The sequence below is a fragment of the Ctenopharyngodon idella genome, chromosome 21, assembly GCF_019924925.1.
Source record: "Ctenopharyngodon idella isolate HZGC_01 chromosome 21, HZGC01, whole genome shotgun sequence".
Taxonomy (NCBI): Eukaryota; Metazoa; Chordata; class Actinopteri; order Cypriniformes; family Xenocyprididae; genus Ctenopharyngodon; species Ctenopharyngodon idella.
The window spans coordinates 22,664,201-22,687,092 of record NC_067240.1 but is presented as its reverse complement, the minus strand read 5'-3'; the positions used below and the strand labels follow the sequence as shown (position 1 = coordinate 22,687,092).

At 37.0% G+C, this 22,892-nt stretch overlaps 1 protein-coding gene across 8 annotated transcripts in view; it reads right to left on the bottom strand.

Moving 5' to 3' along the window:
- The window catches only part of dbn1 (drebrin 1), an 87,824-nt gene extending 67,650 nt beyond the window's left edge, over positions 1-20,174 (bottom strand). For all 8 annotated transcript variants that reach the window (XM_051877384.1, XM_051877387.1, XM_051877388.1 and 5 more), the window contains exon 1: positions 19,982-20,174. In XM_051877384.1, coding sequence (XP_051733344.1) covers positions 19,982-20,064 — 83 coding nt within the window. In that variant the 5' untranslated portion in view covers positions 20,065-20,174. The remainder of the gene's footprint in view (positions 1-19,981) is intronic.
- Positions 20,175-22,892: the final 2,718 nt, after the last annotated feature.

Sequence of the window (22,892 nt, the reverse complement as noted above, 5' to 3'; positions counted from 1 at the left end):
AGCATCAGCAATTGAAACTGCACAGACCAAATGACAAACAAACACAATTTGTACCACCATTTCACACTGAATACTGACTAGCCATCTGTCAGAGGGAGAAAACAACATGTTGAAGCCACAGATGACTTGGCTTGTGGTTACAGCCCATGTGTACTACCCAGCTATTAGGAAAAACAGGATGCAATGCATATGGATTACATCGGTGAAAACAGTCTTTCCTCTGAATATATAAGGAATCAGTCTTAGTGAAGAGCCGAGGATGGTCCTTCCTCAGGGAGGAGATGCTAGCATGTGAGTCAGCAGACTGCTTCTACTAGGGCTTGACACAGATTTGTTTCTTGGTCACCAGCACACTATAAGCCTAGCAGTGGGAGTTTTGTCCCAAAAATTGCCATTGCGTGCTTCCTAAGGACCTTTTGCTAATTGTGGAAACATGCAATGCTTCTGTGAGCTCTGAAATAGATTAAGAGAATGTTTTGCCAAGCTTAGAGCACTGTAAGTATATATCATCAGATGCAATAATAAAGTCAAGACATCCTCTAAAGTTTATGCGAAAAAGAAGTATACTTCAAGTTCATTTTATGAAGTATACTTAAGTAATGTTAAAGTATACTTTATGAAGTACAGTAAATATACTAATATCAATGTACTAGTAGTAAACTTGTAAGTTTACTATTTCAATACTGCTTGGGACTAAATTGGCCCACTTTTTAGTATATAAAAGTAAATGTTTAAGTGTACTATAAGTATAACAGTAGTAAACTTTAAGTGCACAACTAGTTCACAATTACGTTTCTCATGTGTACTGCACCTGTTCTACAAATTAACTTATAAGTATACTAGTAGTTTACTATTTTAATACTTGTAGTACATTTTTTAGTTTATGAAAGTACACTTTGAAGTATACTCTCAGTAAACTACAAAAATTTTTTGTTACACTTACTGCTCTTAAATGTTAAAGGAACACTCCGCTTTTTTTTTGAAAATAGGCTCATTTTCCAACTCCCCTAGAGTTAAACAGTTGAGTTTTACCGTTTTCGAATCCATTCAGCCGATCTCCGGTACCACTTTTAGCATAGCTTAGCATAGTTCATTGAATCTGATAGGAAAAATATCGAAACTCTTTGGTCATTTTTGAGCGAGATGCTAACGGTCTAATCAGATTCAATGAACTATGCTAAGCTATGCTAAAAGTGTTACCGCCAGACCCGGAGATCGGCTGAATGGATTCGAAAACGGTAAAACTCAACTGTTTAACTCTAGGGGAGTTGGAAAATGAGCCTATTTTCAAAAAAAGTGGAGTGTTCCTTTAAGGAGATAGCACACACTAAAATGACAATCCTGTCATAATTTTCTCATCCTCATGCTGTTCCGAAGACTTTCTATACTCTGTGGAATACACAAAAAATATATATTTTTTGTGAATACAATGAAAGTCAATGGGGCCCAAAAACTATTTTTTTCAAAATAACTTTTTAGTTCCACAGAAAAAAATAAAGTCATTCAGGTTTGGTGCTCCTTTGTGAAAAATAAGTACATTTAGTGCATTAAAAAGGGTACTTATTGAGGGTATATAATTTGCTAAATATATTGTTTTCGGACATGTAATTGCATGTTGATTGTTATTAAATAAATGTAAAAAAAAATATATATATTCTGACAAATGTATTTAAGTGTATCATGATGAACAAAACTAAAAAGAAACAAACAATCAAAACTTTTGTTTGCCACAGAGCTTTTTTTCTGCAAAAATCCAAAAGCCTTTGGAAAAATCCTATTGATGTACACTAAAGTGCACATTCAATACAATTAATTGCACTTCTTTTTTCACAAGGAGGGTAGTAAATGATGACAGAATTTCTTTTTGTGTTTGAAGTTTCCCCTTTTAGACAATATGACATTTTGATCAAACTGTACTTTCATCCCTCACATAGCATAGAGCGTCACATAACATATAGCATCTAAACTGACTAGGGTCTGTTGCGTTGCTGTCATGTGCTTGCATAACCCTTGGAAAACTCTCTGACCATTAACCGCTAAAAAAACAAACATGACATTGAGACACACTGAGGTTAGGGTGAATTATGCAAGGATATTAGATATAGCCTGAAACAACTGAAAGTCAAATTAGCTATGACACTGCCTTCAAGTCGAGTGGTGGTGGGGGTGATCTGTGAGTGACATTTCTTCCTGACTCCTGTCCCGAATGACAGGAACATGTATATTTCAAACAAAAAAGCATAGCTGAGCAAGTGCTCGGCCTGGAAAAGCACAGAAAAAGAGTGAAAATGAAAATAAATGTGCCATGTGTGTGAATGGAAACAGGCAGAGATGGTGAATGAGAGAGAGAGAGAGAGAAACAGGTGGGAAAACAGGACATACTCTTTGTATGTCTGCCAACCAAGACTATTCATCAAGGCTTTGAGGAAAACCCTCTGCTTGTATGTGCTGCCCTAATGTTGAATTCAAAAATCCTCAGAGCTTCAGATCAAGATGATTTGTCTATTTTGAAGATCTGTTGATTTGTAATTAATATTTAATTTATCCAAAACGGCTTGAAGTATTATCAGAACTGTATCATAATACTAGGCATATAGTAGTGCTTGGTGTTGGCAAGGATCTCTATTGTTATGGTTCATATAGGGTTTCTAAGGATTACTCTAAAATAACTACATTTTATTTTAATTTTACAATAGTGACCCTTTTGCCTATTTTTATAATATATTTTAAAATCTCAAAAACAAACTACACTTAAACTGATAATCAAATACTTTGCATGTGATTTATCCCCGGTTTCAGAGACAAGTCTTAAGCTTAGTCCCAGACTAAAATGCATAATTGAGCTGTTTTAACTGAAAGCAAATTGCAAAATATTGACTTAAAATATATCAGTGCCATTGTTTTGTCTCAAGATGCACACGAGTAATGTTTTTTTTTCTAAGGCATGTTTATAAAAGCTACTTAAATATCCTAATTGAACTAAGGCCTAATCCTGGCTTAATCTAAGCCCTGTCTGTGAAACCAGGCCTTAGCATGTTAGTCAACGCATAAAAATAAGCATGACAAGATGAATGATTTAACATGTACTTTGAAGTAAAGCTTTAGTAAGCGTGTTGAGAAACAGTCATGAAAGTGTACTCTCTTAAGCACACTTAATTGGCCTTTTATTTCATTAAGATAATATTATCTTCAAGTACAGTTTTTAAAAAAAAAAAAATATACTTTTAGAGTTTGATGTACACTACAAGCGCACATTCAAAACAATCAAGAAATGATATATACAATGTAATAGAATTGATATTTATTACAAAGAAGGGCAAATGGTATTTTCAGTTAGAGTTGGTTTGAGTCCAGAAGTTTTGGTTTCAATCTCAATCAAAAATTTTGTCACTATGAAAGCATCACTATGAAATACCTAAATAAAAGTCCCTGTTGAGCACATACATTAACCTTGATTTTAGCTCAACTGCAGTACTATGATGTTCATGTGTTTCTGGGGCACTGAAATCTCAGAAATATGTCACCAGTGCCGTAAGTAGGAGTTGGAGAGATTCACACTCCATTCTGTCCAACTCTGCGCTGTGATCACAGGCCAGCGCTGATGCCATTCTTGTGAAACTGCCTCCATCATCAGGGGCAAATCCTGTTATCCACGCAAAACACCCACAGAAGCTTCCAGACCGTTTCTAAGGGGAAATGGATCTGGGTGGACTTGACAACTAATCTCAGGCCCTGTAGGTTCAAAAACTGGGTTAAATGAAACATCCTTACTTTTCAGGACTGGATTATTCATGAGGTTTCTCATCACAAGTGGGATTTGTTATGGGATCCACACATGGACACATGGGTTTGTGTACCCCAATCAGCAATTTGCTTCGGTTCTTTGTTGGTTTGCTGTGTCTCTGAATGACTCTGAATTCAGAGGGAAAAAAAGCATGAACAAATAAATGCAAGAAAAATACAACCAAGATTATATTAAATATGGGTTTGCTTGTCGGGCTGTAAAAACCAAGGAGGCCTTTAGAGCCTGGACAAAACCAGGCGAGAAGAATTGTTTTAAAGTACAAGTGCATGTCCAGGTCAATCCTTGGTTATATTTATCATTAGGTACAAAGTGTATCTTGAAGGGTGATCAGAGATTGGATCCAGATTGAAAAAAAATTGCAACATCCCTCTTCCGTTTTCAATTACAGTCCCAGTCGTTTCATGGCTAAATTTAGCGGGGACAGTTATCTAGACTCCTGAATCCGCATCAATCACGGATCTTAACTCTTGGAATGAAGGCGAGATATCCACTGTGGCGTTTTTATTCTTGGACAAGGAAAGGCTTCAACATTGATAGACCTTTTCTTGTTCAAACAATTCCTAAAAAAAAAAAAAAAAACAGCTGGCTTTGGTAAAGGAATGGAACAAAAGAATCAGTAATGTATCTATTGAGCCTTATGAAAAGGAACGAGGAAGTCCTTACTTATATAACCTCACACTGACTCAATGTGTCACCAAAAGGAAGGTTAGCGCTCTCATTTTTGAAAACCTGTCTCATTCTGTTATCCCATTAAAAACAGACACAAAGTACCTATCTTTTTTGTGCAGATCTAACTCTGGCTCAGTTTCTGGCTCTGCAGGACAGAGGAATGAATTTAAAGGCCCACCATCAAAAAATTGCTCTCTCAAGAAGAAAAATTTTAAAGCTGTTGATGTTCCATTTGGAATCTAGACAACTCTTCCACACTTCCAAATGCTTGTTTGTCAAATTACATCATGTTTATGTTTTGTCCAGATGTATTAATGGGGTATTTCATAACTGCCAAAATGGGCTTTCAAAAAAACTTTGCTGACTATGCAGAAAACTTCAACACCTATAATGCACTGGTAATGTTGTCATCCAAGGCCACTCCCACCAGTCTGCTATGAATATGCTTAGCAGAGTCAAATACCGCCTAGCTTTGGTAGGAAATACTTCTTAGCAAACTTTTAGTCATAATGGTGTTGACTTGTATTGTCCCCGGGTGCAAGAATTCAAAGATTAAACATTTTGCGGGAGTGAGTTATTGTCGGTTTCCAGAGAAGAATCCAGCGGGTTGTAGGCAGTGGATGAAGGCTGCAAAGAACTGTAAATATGGAGAGAACGGCACTACGGAAAATCTCAAAAACCTCTGTAGTAAACATTTTAAACTGGATGACCACGAACACAGTGTTTTAGGCCACAAGGAGGGGGGATAAAACTGAAAGAAACTGTGGTTCTGTCAGTTCCACCCAAAACCCCGAAGCAAAAAGCTGTCACATACAGGTAAAAAAAGCTGTTGCTGTAGTGTTCCATTTTTGCCATACTGCTGTTTAAAGAGTAGACAAAGTAATATACCATTTTCACTGATAAACCTACCTTTACAATGTTCTGTTAATAACCCTATATTGATCCGACTGTCTGTGGAAGTATAATCTGTAGTTTTCATGAAAGCCCTGGAATTGTCAAAAGTCCACTGGATGATGCGCAAAAACGTGAATTTCAAGGTCCAGGTAACACTAAGAACTAGTAAATATTTTTAATTTACATATACTACTGACACTGTAACAATACAAAGTAGGTTGAAAATCAGCAAAGTTACACTTTAAGTAAATCACAAATACATTAAGTAATTAATTCACACATAAAATGAAAATACATCATAAAATACATCGGTTCTAGATGAGCATGTTTTTCCTTTCTGAAGTAAGTTTTTTGTTGTTTTGTTTTTTTGTAGGCATTAAGTAAAAAATGGCATGTGGTGCCAATATTAACCAATATTTAGAAACTTTTGACCTTTTTATGACAAGGAAAGGTTAATTCAGTTTGTAAAATGTCATGTGGTGTGATTCCCCCCAAAAGTAATTTATGAATTAATAATTCATGACATTTGTAAAAAAAAAAAAAAAAAAAAAAAAAAAAATCTTATGTACAGTAATATATACCATCTTGGCAAATACTAAATTTTTCTGAAAGAGTTTTCGTTTTCTTTATTGGACACTCTTATTTGTCAATATTCCTTACACAAGCTGTGTCAGAGAATGCTAAATTAAATCCATTTAATGTAAATGGGCATGGTGTGTCACAAGTGAAACTCTGCTATACAACCAAAAATAATTCAACTTTGGCTGCAACCTTGGAAAAAAAATATACACATTGTGTACATTTATGGCTGTGGTCAGCATTTGATATGTTCTTGGCCATTTCTAACACAAGTCCAAATGGCATTCTTTGCCAAACACCAATTTGTAACTTGACCAAGAAGGGAGACAGGAAACAGCAAACACAGGTGGAATGTACCGAGCTCCATTCCGACTGATTGATGCCTGCAGGGTATTAAAATTCCACTGCGGCAATCCGGTTGCCCCCACCAGAGCAGAAAAGAGATCCCTTGCCAGGAATGACGTGGCCTGGTGCAGTTTCATCTCGCTGCTAAAGGCCTTTAGTATTGCCACCAAAAGTCAGTGCAAAAGAATCAGCCATTGGCTGAACATTGGGTGGGTGATCCGATGGGGTTTAAGTTATACCCGGTACAAGAGATAGAACAAACAGTGATGAATTAGGCGGGGGAGATTTGGATATACTGTCTGGGTGTAGTCGTTTTTATATCCGGCCAGAAAGAAGAGATCAGAGCGTTGACTCTATGGCCTGGAATAAACCGGTGCCCATCAATTCCCCCCATGCCCACTCTGCCCAATCCATTTAAGCAGTATGCTTACCTCAGCAAAACGCAGCTTGAGCTAAGTTCCACAATCATTCTCATATCCACAGATCATACTCTCTCAGTCTTTCCCCTCTTAAATCTTCCTCTCTTAGCTTCAAAATCTCTTAGCTTAACATCCATTTTTTCAAACCACCAAAGTTCTCAAATGTAAAATGTCTTCATAATCAGCAGGAGGGACAACATCCACAGGAACAGAAACACAAAGACAATCAAACTCCAGCTGCAGAAACACTGTTGCTTCTGAGCCATTGCCTTAAAGAATCAATTGTGTTTACATTATTGATGCAGCCTGCACCATAAGTGCCAATCTGTTGTGTCACTTTGCTGTAAATAGCTGAATAATACTGAAATACTGGTACTATGATAATGACACTACAACAATATTACTAGCAACTTGCAGCCATATATTAGGTTTACCTATCAGTTTACACTACCATATAAAAGTTTGGGGTAAGTAAGATTTTTTTTAAAAGAAATACTTCATCAGGGAAACATTACCAAATCTTACTGACCACAACTTGAACAGTGTGTATTGTGTACATTGTATTTAAATGCTATTTATTTAGTCTAGCGCTCAATTCAAAATTAAATAGTATAATTAATTATGTATATCATATAACAGAATGGAAATAACAATTAATCATACCAATATTTGGTATTCTTTATATTCTCAGGAATTTGCCACTGGCTCTTAGATAGTGTTTAAAAATGAGGTATTATTTGTTTTGGGTAGATCAAACGGGCAATCTTTGGTCTTATTAATCTATTACTTGTTCAAGAGCAAATCAATTTGGCTAAAGGCAAAGGTAAGTTTCTGAACTTTTTATTTTTATTTAACTTTAATCCTGTACTAACAAGAGCACTGCTTTTGTACTTTTGACTGAATTGTTTGCTTATGTGCATTTGTGCAATACTCATTCATGCATATTCCTGTCTCTGTGACATTTAAATTTTGATTGGCTCAATTAGCTTGCAGCTCACTTGATCAATAGCTTCAGCAGAGGCTTTCTGAATGCGATTCAGCATTTGCTCTGCCACTCTGTGGGTGTGGGGAAATAAATCTGGCCCCAATTCCCTAATCCTCTGTCACAGAATATCTCCTGTTCTTCTCAAATATAAAATCAAAACGACCAAAACTGGTAGTACAAATCACTTGAGGTACAGCCATGTGGTTAAATGATCCTGGGATAAAAAAATAAATAAAAAAACTTGCCTGATCTGAACCCATTTCATTATAATTTGGGTGAAATGACATAAAAAGGGTTCTCAATAGCATCTCTGACTAAATGTTAATAAGGACTAGGCTAATTCCCCCGGAAGCTCCAAAGAACCTGACCTAAATGGTAAAATTACTCATATGCATTGTGTGTGTGTGTGTGTTTTTTTTAAACTGTGTCATTCCTGCATATGTGGGGACTTGCGTAAATCTGTGTCCCTAATTCTCTGGGATTGATAAAGATTACAGCGTTGAGGGATTTGGACTTCTTTCAATGGCAGGTACAGAGCCTGTCGGAGCCAACAGGTAGTGTCCAAAACCGACCACTGACTGCCATTGGTCTAAATATACGGATGTACTGATTCCAATGTTATGGTTGCTATCTTGTTCCTCCAGGCTGGGAGCCTGTCTGGCCGCCTGTTTGTTTTAATACACAGCCTGCCTGCCAAAATGTGCCCTTTAGACAAATTGTGCCCTCTCAACATGGTGAGCAAGTCCAAGACCTTGATTTACTGAGTTAAACCATCAAGAGATAGAGACTGGAGCCATATGTTTTTAAATAACGTTAATGGCTCTTTGTGTGCCCTTGTGAAAAAGAAATGTGCATAATTGTATTGAATGTGCACTTCTAGTGTACTTCAAACTATAAAGTTAGTACACTTTCATGACTGTTTCTTAACACACTTAATTACACTTTTAAAAATGCACATTGCAATATTGGCAAATTAAAAGCACATTTAACACCCCCCAATTTTCTGAAATATTGTATCAATGCCTGTTTTTAACACACATACACACACACACACACACACACACACAGACACGACAGAAAGCTATCAGACTAAGCAGACTTACAACCAACCACTGGCCTCTGTGGTGAGTTAAAATAGCTAGAACTGCTAGTTTTGTCATTAAGAGTCCATCTTCCTCTTCCTTAAATCCCCCACATCAGCTGACAGGCGAGCAAACTTCTCTTGTTGCAGGATTCAGAATTAATCTTAGCGAATGTTATTGTGGATGAGAGCAAGGCTAAGCACACAGCCAGATGGTCTTCACAGGGGCACTCAGAGCTCACTGCGACGCCAGCCTCCACTCCAACCGCACAAAACTAACTATACAGTGCACTGAGTTGTTCACATCAACATATCACGCTCCACTTTAAAGTTGAAATCTGTGCATAAATAACAATGTGTCTCATTCACTAACTGTGTATTTTTGTGTGTAAAACCTGAGTGCAAATATTTTCACACAGAAATCATGATTCACCAATACATTTTTTTAACTTCTAAATTTAGGATAAAATATTGAGGCCTTAGAAACATGTATGAAGACAAAATGTCTATTGACAGATTACTATTAGAAATGTGACCCTATAATGAGTCTTACTTATTTCACAGTTAGAAGTAAATTGGAAGAAAAATTGGTGTAAATTGGTGTTATAGCTGAATTTGGTTTAATAGTTCAACTGGTTTTAAGAATGCCACACTTGGCTTTAATTTAGATTCATATGCATGAGGTTGTGCCCTTATATAGATATGGCTTGGGCGTGTATTATGCAAATTTACTAACTGTAGGCACATGCTCCGTCATTTAAAATAATCTGGATTCATCATCATCAAAACGATGAACTATAATGACACTGCAGAACAGCCACCTGCATTTAGTATTTAAATATTACTATTTAAAGAGTTTGGCAGATATCTTCAAAGCTCTAAACATTCTAATTTAATAGTGTTTATAATGACAGGGCGAGAAAGTCTTTTACCAAATTTGTCTCTTATTTGCTCTATGAACAAGCTCCGCTGTAGGAAACGTCTTTAAAGATAAAAGGCTCTTCACGATGGCATTCAGATTCAAAGCTCACCTCTCCTCCCCTGTCTCAGATACTTCTGAGCTTTCAACCGACACCCACACTAAGCAAATCATTTCCCATAAATCCCTGAGTCTCATCCACTAACATGAGCCTGGTCCCTGTCAGAGACATAAATATACATTTTCAAAAAGGATTAGAGCACATTTTTTCAGCACAGATTTCAGCTGTTGCCATTACAGCTTAAAATAAGATATTCTAGAATAGAATCCAGGGCAGAAAACTGAAAATGTCACTGAAAATAAAATCAAAGATAATAAATACACTCAAAATTATTTTTCATATCTTCATTGCTGATCAGTGAGAATTAAGTTACTGTGTTTTGTGTTGAACTTTGTGCTTTTTGCAAAGTAACTCAGTATGTACCTCATTTCAAATTCAGACCACATAGACCACAAAAGTTCTCCCTCAATCGGAATCTAATTTCCAGAAACGTCACAGCCATTTGACATTTTAAGTGAGGAAAGATGATCTTAAAGCTTTAACTGGTGCAGATGGTTATCGAGACTCCCCATTGAGAGCCCGTAGCGAGATGAATGACCTTGAATGAAGACCGACTCTAAAAATAGATCCAATCTCAGTAATGCAATGATGTCCATGCAATGATGTACTGTAGGTGCAACAAGTAAACCTATGGAGCCCATTTAGAAATGTAGCATGCTTTCTTGTCAATGTACTACAACGGTTATTATAAAGCATTAGACAAGCCCTTAAAATGTTTTTTTGTTTTTTTTTTATGGAAAAGCAGTGATGCACAAGGTCTATTTTTATCATTCAAGCAGAGTTTAATTATATAGAGTTCAAACACTAATCGACACCTTCAAGAGATTCAGTCAGTAGGTGATAATGTGCAACCAGTCAGTCATTATCGCAAAATATGCAAAAAGGGGGTCCTGAATGTGCTTATTTTGCTATTACAATCAATCGACTGTACACTATCCTACTACAAGTCAAATACATATGAAACAAATAAATAACTATATGAAAATTATTAGTTCCGACTTGAGTGCAGAGTGATAGGAGATTGACATGAAACTAGCATTAGCAGCTATGTATGAAAAGAGATTCCTGATGTAATAGTAAATTATGGGCCATTATACAAACATATTTTACCTCAGAATTCTGTGATTGACCAATCAGAAGAAAGTTTTCCAGAGAGCTGTGTAAAAACCTTTGTTCATGTCAGCAAGGAACTGATCTGAGTACTTAGCTCAATGCTAAGTGTGTTTTTCAATGCTATCACTGGGAGATATTTTCCAGAGAGTACCAAAAAAGATTAACTTTTCAGTTGACCAAACTTAGGTGACCCAAAAACAGCTAAACCGGCTCTTCAGTTACATAATCTGAGCAAATTGTGCCCATGTCCTTTTGAATGGAGACAATGTTTTGTTTAATACCATTTTAAAGCACCCTAGAAAATTTTATGCTATTTCTCTAGTCTGCTTCTAAGAAGCGCTGCCAATGAAGCACTTACATTGTCCTGAATAGAAGGCAGTTTTAAATCTTGCAAGTTAATTCCCTACACTTGTTCATGTTTGACTGTTTAATATAAGAATGGCCTCAAAAATCTGTACATTCACTCAGACCTACTTAGGGAAGTAAACAACTTTGGGAGCTTGTTTTAACTGGGCTAAGGGAAATATTTCAACAATAAGTTAATTATTTCCAAGATCCATGTTCTGTCAACTGGTTTAGTTGAAGAATTACAGATTAAACAGAGAAGTAAACAAATATTCACAGGCAATGGCATTAGTGACCACTACATGTTGGTCTTCTGTTCACAGCTAAAATTAGACCAACTAACAAAACTGAAATGAATAGACAGACCAATGCCAAAAGACAAAGAGCTTTTTGATATGGGGAAGTCAGTAGCTGTTACCAGAGGGAAACTGGGAAACTTATTCTAGCAGAAGAGTTTCCTGATGGGAAGTTCCATCAGGTCAGAACCTTGTGGGATCTCACTCTCTGAAAGCTCATTTTTGTCTAATGAAATTTTGGATGAATCTTCAAACAAATCTTTGTTAATGTCATCTCACTATGCAATTAAACAGGTCTGAAAGCCTTGGAGCTTGCATTTTATGTTGAACCTCTCCAGAAAATGTATCATCAGTGGATATGTTTTAAGAGTTTAGTTTATTGGTGCATCCAAAACACATTAGCAGAGTTGTTATCATCCAACTGTGATCTCATAGCTCTGTCTATCGTCCAGATGTAAAAGTGCCACGTCATCATAATCATCCTAATCACAGTTACGAGTTTCTCAACGATGCAGCTAATCCAGTGCAAGAAGGTACTGCCAGATGTTCAGCCCCATGAGAAGCCACAAGGATATCCATCTGAGACAAATCAGTCACTTCGTCTTAGACTTTTCATAAACATTGTCTGAACAAAATATGGAAATTTAATATGGAAATTTATGGCCATTAATGTTTTTTCAGTTCCCAGAGAAACAATATGCTAGTTTCATATGACCACATGACCTTGTCTTTGTTCCACATTCTTGTGTGCAAGCAAAATGTGTCCATGAAATATAGCCTGCATGATTTTTATAATGATTTTAATTTTGCCAAAACAAACATAAGATTTGCCAACGGTTATCACCTCTATGTGGTTTCACCGCCTGTCGCAGCTCTGACACAACTTGTCAATGCCACAAATTAGTAAAGCAACAGTTTACCACCATTAAAGAATCATTAGCTGAAAGCACCGAGTCAAACCACAACCAATGCAGCAAAAGCAAAAAGATTTTTCAGTCTTGTTTCATTTCCAGTAGAGTTTAAATATGGAATCACATTTGCTGAGGTTATGAAAACAAACTCCCACAAAAAAAAAAAAAAAAGAATTCTCGTTCCTTCTCAAAATCTTCTGCTGCAAATAACAGTCTGCATGTTCAAAATGCTAAACTTTGAACACACATACAGCTTGAGAATTTTGTGGCCTGGATCTTATCAGAGCTGGGATGTGGACATGTTTGTACTCCTGTGATGTTAAGGGTCAAGAGCTAGGCAAGGGGCTGCCTTTGTTATTAATATATGCCACTCACAAGGCGAGTAGAAGGAAAAATAGGCAGCCATGATCTGAATCATCTGCCTTTCACAGACAGCCTTGAGTCCATGAAGAGAGAAGCCAAAGTATCATCTACCCACACAGCGCACCACTATGTCTGGGAAGTGATAACACGTCATGTCCTCTCTTCAATTACACTGCAGTCAGACTGCATTTCTTTCAGTATGCATCTCAACTGAGCTATTACAGAGTACAGCTATAAATTTAAGATCAGTTTTAGTTGGAAATACAGTGTAGTTGGAATACGGTGACATCACTGTATTTTTTTTTTATCACATTTTAGTGTGCCCACAGCTTTAGACTTACTCAACACAAATACCTGATAACAAATGCTTTGAAATACGCAAACTCATTTTATGTGTCATTGCATTCCAAAATGTGTCAGTCTGCAATGCATAATGCAAAAATATGTACTGCATTCTTAGCGTTGCCACAAGGGGCGCTGTAGTGGTTATTAGCATAAATGTTTTTGGTTTTTTTTGCATTGAGATAAATGCTCTGATTGTGGAATAAATAATAGCATTTTCACTGTTCATTATTAATTCAACACTTATATCTACAGTGTAGTTATCTATTTTAGTTAGTAGCTTGCAGTGTAGCTAACTTTTTTAAAAGGGTAGTTTGACTGTAGTTGAACTACTGCATTTTCCAGATTACAAATCAAGTTTTTTATCATCTAAATGTGTTGTGAATTAAAGTATTTTAGCATACCATTTGGTTACACTTTATTTCGATGGTCCACTTTAGACATTCTACTAACTATAAGTATCTTTGCAACTACATGTAAACTAACTCTCATTAGAGTATTAATAGACTGTAGTAGAGACTGTTAGGTTAGGGTTAGGGTTAGGTGTTGGGGTTCGGGTTCGGGTTAGTAGAATGTCTAAAGTGGACCATCGAAATAAAGTGTTACCTAGCGTTCTAGCATTACTAAATTTCTAGCATTACTAATGTCTCATTTTCACCAAGCGGTACAGTGCGATTCAGGACGGTAAACCTTGATCCGGCTTGCATTTCCACCGGCAACAGTACCCTTACTTGATAGGCGTGGTGTATGCCGGAAAGTAGTCAAGTCAAGTCAAGTCACCTTTATTTATATAGCGCTTTTTACAATGCAGATTTTGTCAAAGCAGCTTTACAGTGATAACTGGTATATACTTTTGGCTGCACAGCAGCTCTTAAAGAAAATGGTGTCATTATTAAAATTCAGTAAATTCAGTATTGATTCATTCCGTGGTAAGAATCAGTAGTTATTAATTTAGTTAATTTATCTATATCAGCACTGCAGTAAAAAGTGATGTCATCATCCAGCTCAGTTCAGTTCGCATACAATGGTGTCAATGAAGGCAGATCAAAGCATTGTTGAATATCAAATGTCAAGTGTCCCCAACTAAGCAAGCCAAAGGCGACGGCAGCAAGGAACTCAAACTCCAACAGGTGACATCAGGTGGCAAACAGGTGTTAAAATGGAGAAAAAAACCTTGGGAGAAACCAGGCTCAGTTGGGGGGCCAGTTCTCCTCTGGCCAACAGCGAACAGTGCATGATTATGAAAAAGTAGTGATCGCTTTCTTCTAGCGCGAAGAAGAACGCGACACAGAAGAAAGCAACATAGTAAACAACAATGGAAGACATACAGCAGATCTTGTTCTTGCTTCTCGGCATGTGGCTGTTTGTGTTGAAACGGTATTGTGTTTCAACTGTATATTTAAAAAATGGCGTCTATTGTGTTGTCTTTTCACTTGTAATACGCGCAAGTGATGATTCTCTGTCAACTAATCAACATTCTGCACTCCAGTCTAGCTCCACCCTTTAGGTTCCGGACTACTGTGCTAGGTATTTTGGTACCATTCACAACTTCTGACAATCGGAACGGAAATAATTGCGTACCGTACTGTAATGTACTGTACCAGACAGCTCAGTGGAAATATGCCATTACAATGCAATTTTGACACTGTGCAACTTATACTTATGTGCAACTTTTTTTCTGGAAAATACAGTACTTTAAATGTTGAGTAGCTTGCTGGGCAAGCTACAGTTTTAACGTAGCTTCCCCAGCACTGGTTCAGCATGATAAATTACTTGATGACTAAGATAGTGACCTGATGCAGAAGGAATGCAGGCATCAGACTGTGGGACTGTGGGAGATAAACTCCCTCCAGGTGAGGTTGAGATCTGGACTTTACACCAGACTTTTAGGGAAATGGTAACATTTTATAGAGTCTGGTAGACCATGCAAACTGTGAATTTCCAGTCCTCTGTGTGGTTTCCCCAACATTTCTTGGCAGCCGAATGCAAACAGAAGAGCTGTCTCTGGGGCTCTCATGTGCTTTCTGTGTGCTCAGAAGACCTAAACAAAAACCAAAAAGGCTTGAGCTCAGCTGAAAGAGCAGAGTTCTTCTTGCTGAAGAGGCAGTGGTTGTGTTTTGGTTGTGGCAAATGTTGCTGCTTGTTACATTTGGAAAGATATACAAGTTGCAGTGCACCAGTTTGACATGAAGATGTTGCTTCTACAAGAACATATTTGTGGAGTCGTCTCTTGGAAATTCCAACCACAAAGGGAAAAAACTACAAGATGAGAACTCTTGAATATCTCATATAAAAGGCAATGAGATCAAATTGAGACTTTTGCTAAAAAATATTCTGCTTTTTTTCCTCCTAAGAAAAACATCCCTGGTAATATTAGAAGTGTTTCCTGAGAGTTTTAGAAGAGATCTCAACAAATGTTACTATGAGAACACTTGAAAAATAAAGGTTCTAAAATAAGGGTTTTCACAACAATGCCACAGAAGAACCATTTTTGGTTCCCCCAAAAAACTTTCAATTAATAGTTCTTAAGAGAACCATTTTTTCTTAGTGTGAAGAACATTTTAAAAATCTAAAGAACTTTTTTCCACTATAAAGAACCTTTTGGCCAATGGAAAGGTTCCATGGTTGTTAAGGGTTCTTCATGAAACCATTGATGCCAGTAAAGAACCTTAATTTTTAAGAGTGAAGCACTTGAGTAGCTCTATTGACAATTGTGGATGCTAATAGTTTATTTATTAGTCTAGATCTGTTATGATCATAATATGTATCATGATAAATGATTATGTTTCCCACCAAATTCCAGTTGGGAATCTTTTCTTTTACATGCAAGAGCTCTAGTTATATTACTGGAATTATATAAGCTATAATGGATGTTTGTGATATTTAAACTTGAGTAACTTGCTTGCATCGGTAAGATCTGCAAGAACTGTGTTCTTCCTGCATTTTCCTACTGCAGTATTATACAAGACATCCTGTGCCATGATGCCCCGCAGTGCGAATGGGTCCTTACAAATCTCCAACAGCATTGAAGTTAAAGGAAACAGTGTATGCAGGTCCACCGCTGCTGCAATGGTTCACATGAACTATTTATTGAAAGTAGAGAAAACAAACATTTTATCATTTACAAAAGGGCTTCCCAAACAGGGGTACAGAGCTGCAGGGGGTTAGTGGGTTAAAGGATTAGTTCACTTTAAAATGAAAATTACCCCAAGATTTTTTACTTACCCTCAAGCCATCCTAGGTGTATTTGACTTTCTTCTTTCTGATGAACATAATTTGAGTTGTATTAATGAATATCCTGATGCGTCCAAGCTTTATAATGGCAGTGAATGGGACCAATGAGTATGAAGCTCAAAAAAGTGCATCCATCCATCATAAACGTACCGCACATGGCTCCGGGGGATTAATAACTTGTTAAATATGGATATTTTTCTTACACAAATGCATTGCTTCACTTCAGAAGGCCTTTATTTACCCCCTGGTTAGTGATATCACTAACCCTAAAATGTACATAAACCCTGCCCCCGAGAACACGCAACAAAGGGGGCGAGGCCATGTTGGGCTGCTTTAGAGACGATGAAGAGTTGTAGTACAGTGTTGTTGCCATGCCGTCATTTTACGCTGGACTGCTTCACAAACGAGGGTCAGTTCAACACTGGATTTGCACAAAATATTAACATCAAAATCAGTTGAATCAACTCCACAGCAACTACATAAATTTATCCACTAAACATTCAGAAACGTCCAGTTGCATTTTAAAAGTTGTAACTTCTTCCTTAGTCTCTCCATCAGTGTCTGACTCCGGTTTAAACAATGTAAGTCTGAACACCGCTACTGTTTGGCTATTTGTGAGATTCTCCAGCTTTGTTGTTGTTGAGCAACCAAAGCGCGAGCTGTTAAAGCTCCACCCTCTTTTGGAAAGCAGTAGCTCATTTTAAGGAACACACACAAAAATGCCCTTTAATATAACTCTGATTGTGTTCATCAGAAAGAAGAAAGTCAAATACACCTAGGATGGCTTGGGATAATTTTCATTTTAAAGTGAACTAATCCTTTAATGAAAAGCTATATAAAAATATATATCTAATCAAAACACGATAAACTTTTAATTGATCAATTTAAAAGTATACAGTCAAAGCAACTGACAAAAAAGCTTGGGAACTCCTGATTTACAGAATCATGGACATATGAAAACAGCAATGACCCAACAGGAACTAAAGAATGGGGTGGGGGCAAACCAAGATCAAGAATGGAAAAATTGAATATGACGGGTGACCAGAAGATACTTCACTAGCTTCACTACCCGTGTCTTGTACCTTCTACAAAATTATTCTTGAAGACATCATCAGGTCTGAGGATCACATATCCATATGCTTTCTTCAGATCAGCAGCCTGAACATTCTTTGCAACAATTCTTTGATATTTGAGAGTACTCTGATATCCAACTCTATCCCAAATGGCTTGGAGTCACCTTTCCTTGACTTCAAAACTTCAAAAGCTTTCTTTTCTAAACCCTACAGCTCCCAACCCATCAAAATTATGACAACCCTCAGCCAATAAAAAACATCCTGGAACCCGCCCTCCAACCTTGCTCTCAGGACAATTTGATTTCCATGTCCGATGCGCCTCAATAGGTTTAGAAGCTTTATCTACTCAGTTTTGAAGCCTACCCTGAGGTACCGTAGGCATTGAATGATGGTTAGTAAAGTGCTGCTGACCCTCTGGGCTTGATCTCATCTTTTAAACACAGAGTTCACTTTGTGTTAAGGTTTCACATGTACAAAGGCTCAATAACGTGGTGGTGGTTGTATTGTAATGACATATGGATGAATACCAGGAAGAGGAATGTGAGTTAGCTAAAAAAAATACAACTCGGTGATAATGTCAACTATGTGGGAACAGGAAAGAGGAGAGTTGTGTTTGCATCTGGTATAGTATTGTCATGTGGTTTCACGCACGTAGAACAGGAGCATTGTTTGGACCAAGGTTTAAGGGTGAATACAGTGGAAGGCAGCTGTTTACAGAGGCTGAAAGTCTTTGTCTTTGTTCCCCTCACGTCAACGTCACATAAAGTGGCAACTGTGGGACATCAGTTTATTCATATATAATCACATAATCAAGCAAATTACAGAGTGCTGATGCAGAAAACAAACATTTCAATGAAAATGAGAGAATATGAATCCTTCTGGAAAAAAAGTGATTGATTTTATGTCCAGTTTCTTTGTGTGCATGTGTGTGTTGTACCTATTATTCTTGCACAAGACCAACTAGACAGACTGCCAATACATTACAGTGAAATTCAGCTCAAACAGCTGATATTCATCAGATCTGGTATTATGTACATGCATTTATCAATAGTTTTTGCTAAAACAAAGGGAGGAAAATTTGAGAATTGATCATTTGGGTGCTTTTCATCAGCAGTCAACGGATATGGGTTAAATTCAATGGTCAAAGGTAATACTGATATCTGCAATGCAGGAAGGCAGATAACATATAATTTTGATATTTATATATGAAACAATTTATTAGGGTTTGGTATTGCCAACTTTCTTCTGTTACAATACAGTACAATATAATACATATGCAATGATTCACTACATCACATTGAACTGTAAAAAAAAAAAAAAATGGTATGAAGGAACATATATTCTACTTTTATATTCTAATAATATATTCTTACACTATTTTACATATATTTAGACATGTATTTAAAAAAAATATATATATATATATATATATATATTTCATTCAAATTATTCATTAGTGAGGCTGTGGGTTGTTTTTTAAACTGATACTGTCAATTGGCCAGGCAGGAACTCTACTGGCCAATGCTGATGATCTCAAAAAGCTCAAATATCAGCCAATCAATGGGCCTGACCAATATATTGGTTTATCACTACTCATAACACGTCATACAAACAGGGTCAGAGTGATGTTCTATAGCGAAAAACATTTTCTAAAAAATAATCTAAACCAAACTTTTTGGCTGGGATGCTGAACCAACAACGCATTACTAATGATTCACAGTTTCGTTTCAACACAAAGAGATCACATACACTGTCCTGTACAAGGTCCACAACCACGAGGGCCATACAAAAAGCATATACGCAGTACAAAAAGCTGAAATACTTTGAGGCGGCAGTTATTATAACAGGTACCGTTTCCGTCTGGTACAAAAGATAGAGATGAGCGCACAATAAAGGTTGACAGATTGACAGACAGACGTCGCCTCGCCCATCCCTGCCATGAAAATGGAAAGGAGCTCCATTGGCCATGATATACTTCACTCAATAGATAAATAATTAGGAAGGCTGCAAATATTTGGGTTTGACATGATCATCTGGTCATGCTTTCTAACTGGCAAATCACAAGCGCTGTAGTGAAGACTCCCTTGAACTGAGCAATCCCTTGCACAACTCTCTGGAGGTCAAAGCATGAACTGCAACCTAGTGTAAGATCCGAGTACAGCAAACAGGCAAGCTAAAGATGCCAACCAATTAAAAATGTGTAATTGTAAGGTCCACAATGTATTGAAGTATGCACTATTTAAATACAATAACCCAAAACACCATCAAATAATTAATTAAGGCGTTTAAAATCGATTTATCTAACAAAAGCCCCCAGGAATCGAAACAAGAGATCTAGGATCCAACCCATACGCATTAATCCATGCATCCCATTCTGTGCAACCATCCGCATTTAGTTATAATGCCAGCTTAATTCTTTTAATTGCAATGCAGTAACACCATACTAAAAGAATGGAGTCTTTTTAAGTCAGGTTTCATTTATCTTACCAGTCGGTTACCGACGTCTCGTTGATAACGTCCTGGTAGGCTGTTAAGAGGGCCAGTCTGTTCTTGCTGAGATTCACAGCCATGTTGCTGCCACTGCAATCATCCAGACCAGTGTAGCAGTGATGATGGGGAACGCGAGAGTCACTGCGGAGCGCGAGAGGAGGAGGAGAGATGTTGCACGCTGAACAAAGAGACGCTGCTGCTGCTGCTCTACTGCGCTGCGCGGTCCCAGTGCCTCCGTGTAAAGTGCGTTCTTGTGTTCAAAACGAGCACAACGGGCTAAAATGACCCAAACTGTTTAACAGAACATTTTAAAAACACGATGCTCATGGAAGAGACGCAGAACAAAGATCAATTCCGCGTCTGTTGCGCGTATACATAGACCATTAAAAACAGTGAGTAGGCCTATATGGAATGTAATCATGTTCATACTAAATACTGTTTAGTGTACTTAGTGTGTATGGAGCGCTGAAAATAAACTGCATTAAAAATGCTTTAAATTTAAAGCATTTTATAATAAAAACAAGTGTTATAATAATTAATATAGGCTACAATTCTAATATATTCACTACAATTCAAAAGTATGGGGTCAGTAAGATTAAAAAATAATAGGCCTAGGCCTATTTTTATTCAGCAAGGACACAGTAAATTGATCAAAAGTGACAGTAAAGACATTTATACAAAATATATAATACAATTATAGGCTATCGCGGTTTCCACAAAGATATTAATACTTGTTTTCAACATAATAATAATAATACTTGTTTCTTGAGCTGCAAATCAGCATATAAGAATGATTTCTGAAAGATCGTGTGACACTGAAGACTATATATATATATATATATATATATATATATATATATAAGACTATATATATATGTATATGTGTATATATATATATATATATATATATATAAGACTATATATATATGTATATTTATAAACTCTGTTTATAATATTTTATTAATATTTCACAAAATTACTGTTTTCACTGTATTTTTTTTGGTGAGCGATACTACGTCAAAAACATTTTTTTTTTTAAATAAAAAACAATTTGAACGCTAGTGTTAATATAATGAAAATACACTTAAATCAGAATTATGAATATAACTGTAAAATCTTTATCAAAGTCATTTAAAATATTTAAAAAATAAGTGACAAACAGCATTAGAGCAAAGCACATAAATATTAAAGCTGTACAGTTAAGAACTTCAGGCCTGTCCCTCTTACCTTGGAGGTCTTTGAGATTAAATAAGTCTCATAGGATTTTGCAGTTAATATTTCCTTTATGATATGTGACATTAGATGTGCATTGGGATGGAAGGAGCTTTCATGTTAAATGTGCTGGATGTACAGAATATGGCTGTATCTCAAAACATGGTGTGCCGCCTACCTAGACAGCAATTTCTGGGCTTTTGATCCCAAAACATTTCCAGATGTCCGGGTCATAGTAGAAATGGCAAGCTCAAAAACATTGTTTATTTATTTATTTAGTTGTGATTGAATGTGTTCAACTAGACCAAGTGGACCACACACTTTCAAATGTCAGATACATTGTGATGACATTTGGCAAAGTTCTGTTCTTCTGGGCAGCAACAAAGTCAAATGTGAAAGATATCTTGTGGTGGGAACATCTCCATCCCCAAAGAGTAAACAAATGCACACCTTATCCTATACTTAACAGGCTCTTAGAGCTCCATGGATTCTGTCCAATCCTGTATCAGGGCACAAGGCCAGGATCTGTCACTCACAGCATGGTCAGTGTGTAATGTATTCAACTACAGCACAGATTTCATCCATGATACACACACTTCCAGTATAGGGTGCTGGTTTCCTGCTGAAAACAATTGCAGCATATCTAATCCCACGACCCAAAAACACACATTTGCTATGTCGCACATAGAAAGGTTGGCACACACACACAGAGAGAGAGAGAAATAAGCTATAGTGCTTAGCCCTTCACCCTCCTCACAGCCCAGCCTCCACATTCATGGCCCACACACAAACACACATTCACCTTCCACTGCAGTCTCATCCAATCAGGATCTCTGTTTGCCCCAGAGCTTCCCCTCCCCTTGGCTGCCCACTAAATGGGTTACCATTAATTAATTCTTCTCACTCATCTGGTCCTTGGCGTCTCCGACTGCCTACAAAGGTAGCAATTATGTTCAGTGGTGATGAGGATTGTTCTTAGGGAAGACATCTGTCAAATTGATGTTAAATTCACCCAGCTTTTATTTATGAATATGTTAGCCTTAAGGTTATGAATAAGCTGGTGTGTTTCAAAACAATGACAAAATTCACATTTAGGAAATATAAGCATTCAAAACTTACAGTCTCTCACTTCTGCTAAATTGAATCAGTGATTTTCATGACATCACCGTGGACTTCAGATTCTCATCAGATCTTCTGTCCAATCAAATGCTCTCTAGAATCTAAAGCGTCCCGCCCCCTACATTATAAGTAGATGCTGAAGTTGTGGCTGAAATTGTTCACTTGTTCACACATTTACTATTTTCTACATGGTGAATGGCACATAGTGCACTATATAAGGGACAGGGAACGATTAAGACAGTGTAAATATGCTTTCTATTGAGGCGAATGAAGTCTGGTTTTATTTTAGTGTCACACGAACCGCAGCGCACACAGTCTGCTCTGGTCCAGAGACACGATAGCACAGAGTGGATCATATCCGTGAGATAACGCAGACCACAAAATGTATTGGACCCATTTAAATTCTGCACAGAATGCTATACCTATTTTAAAGAGATATGGAGGAGATTAGGAGGAGAAACGGTTAAAGATTAGAAGGAAACTGAGGTTTTACCGAGCTCAACAGCACTGGCTGAGCTGTGATATAAACAAAATGCTATTGGCTATTTTAAAAAAGGGGAGGAGCTGTTCAATATGT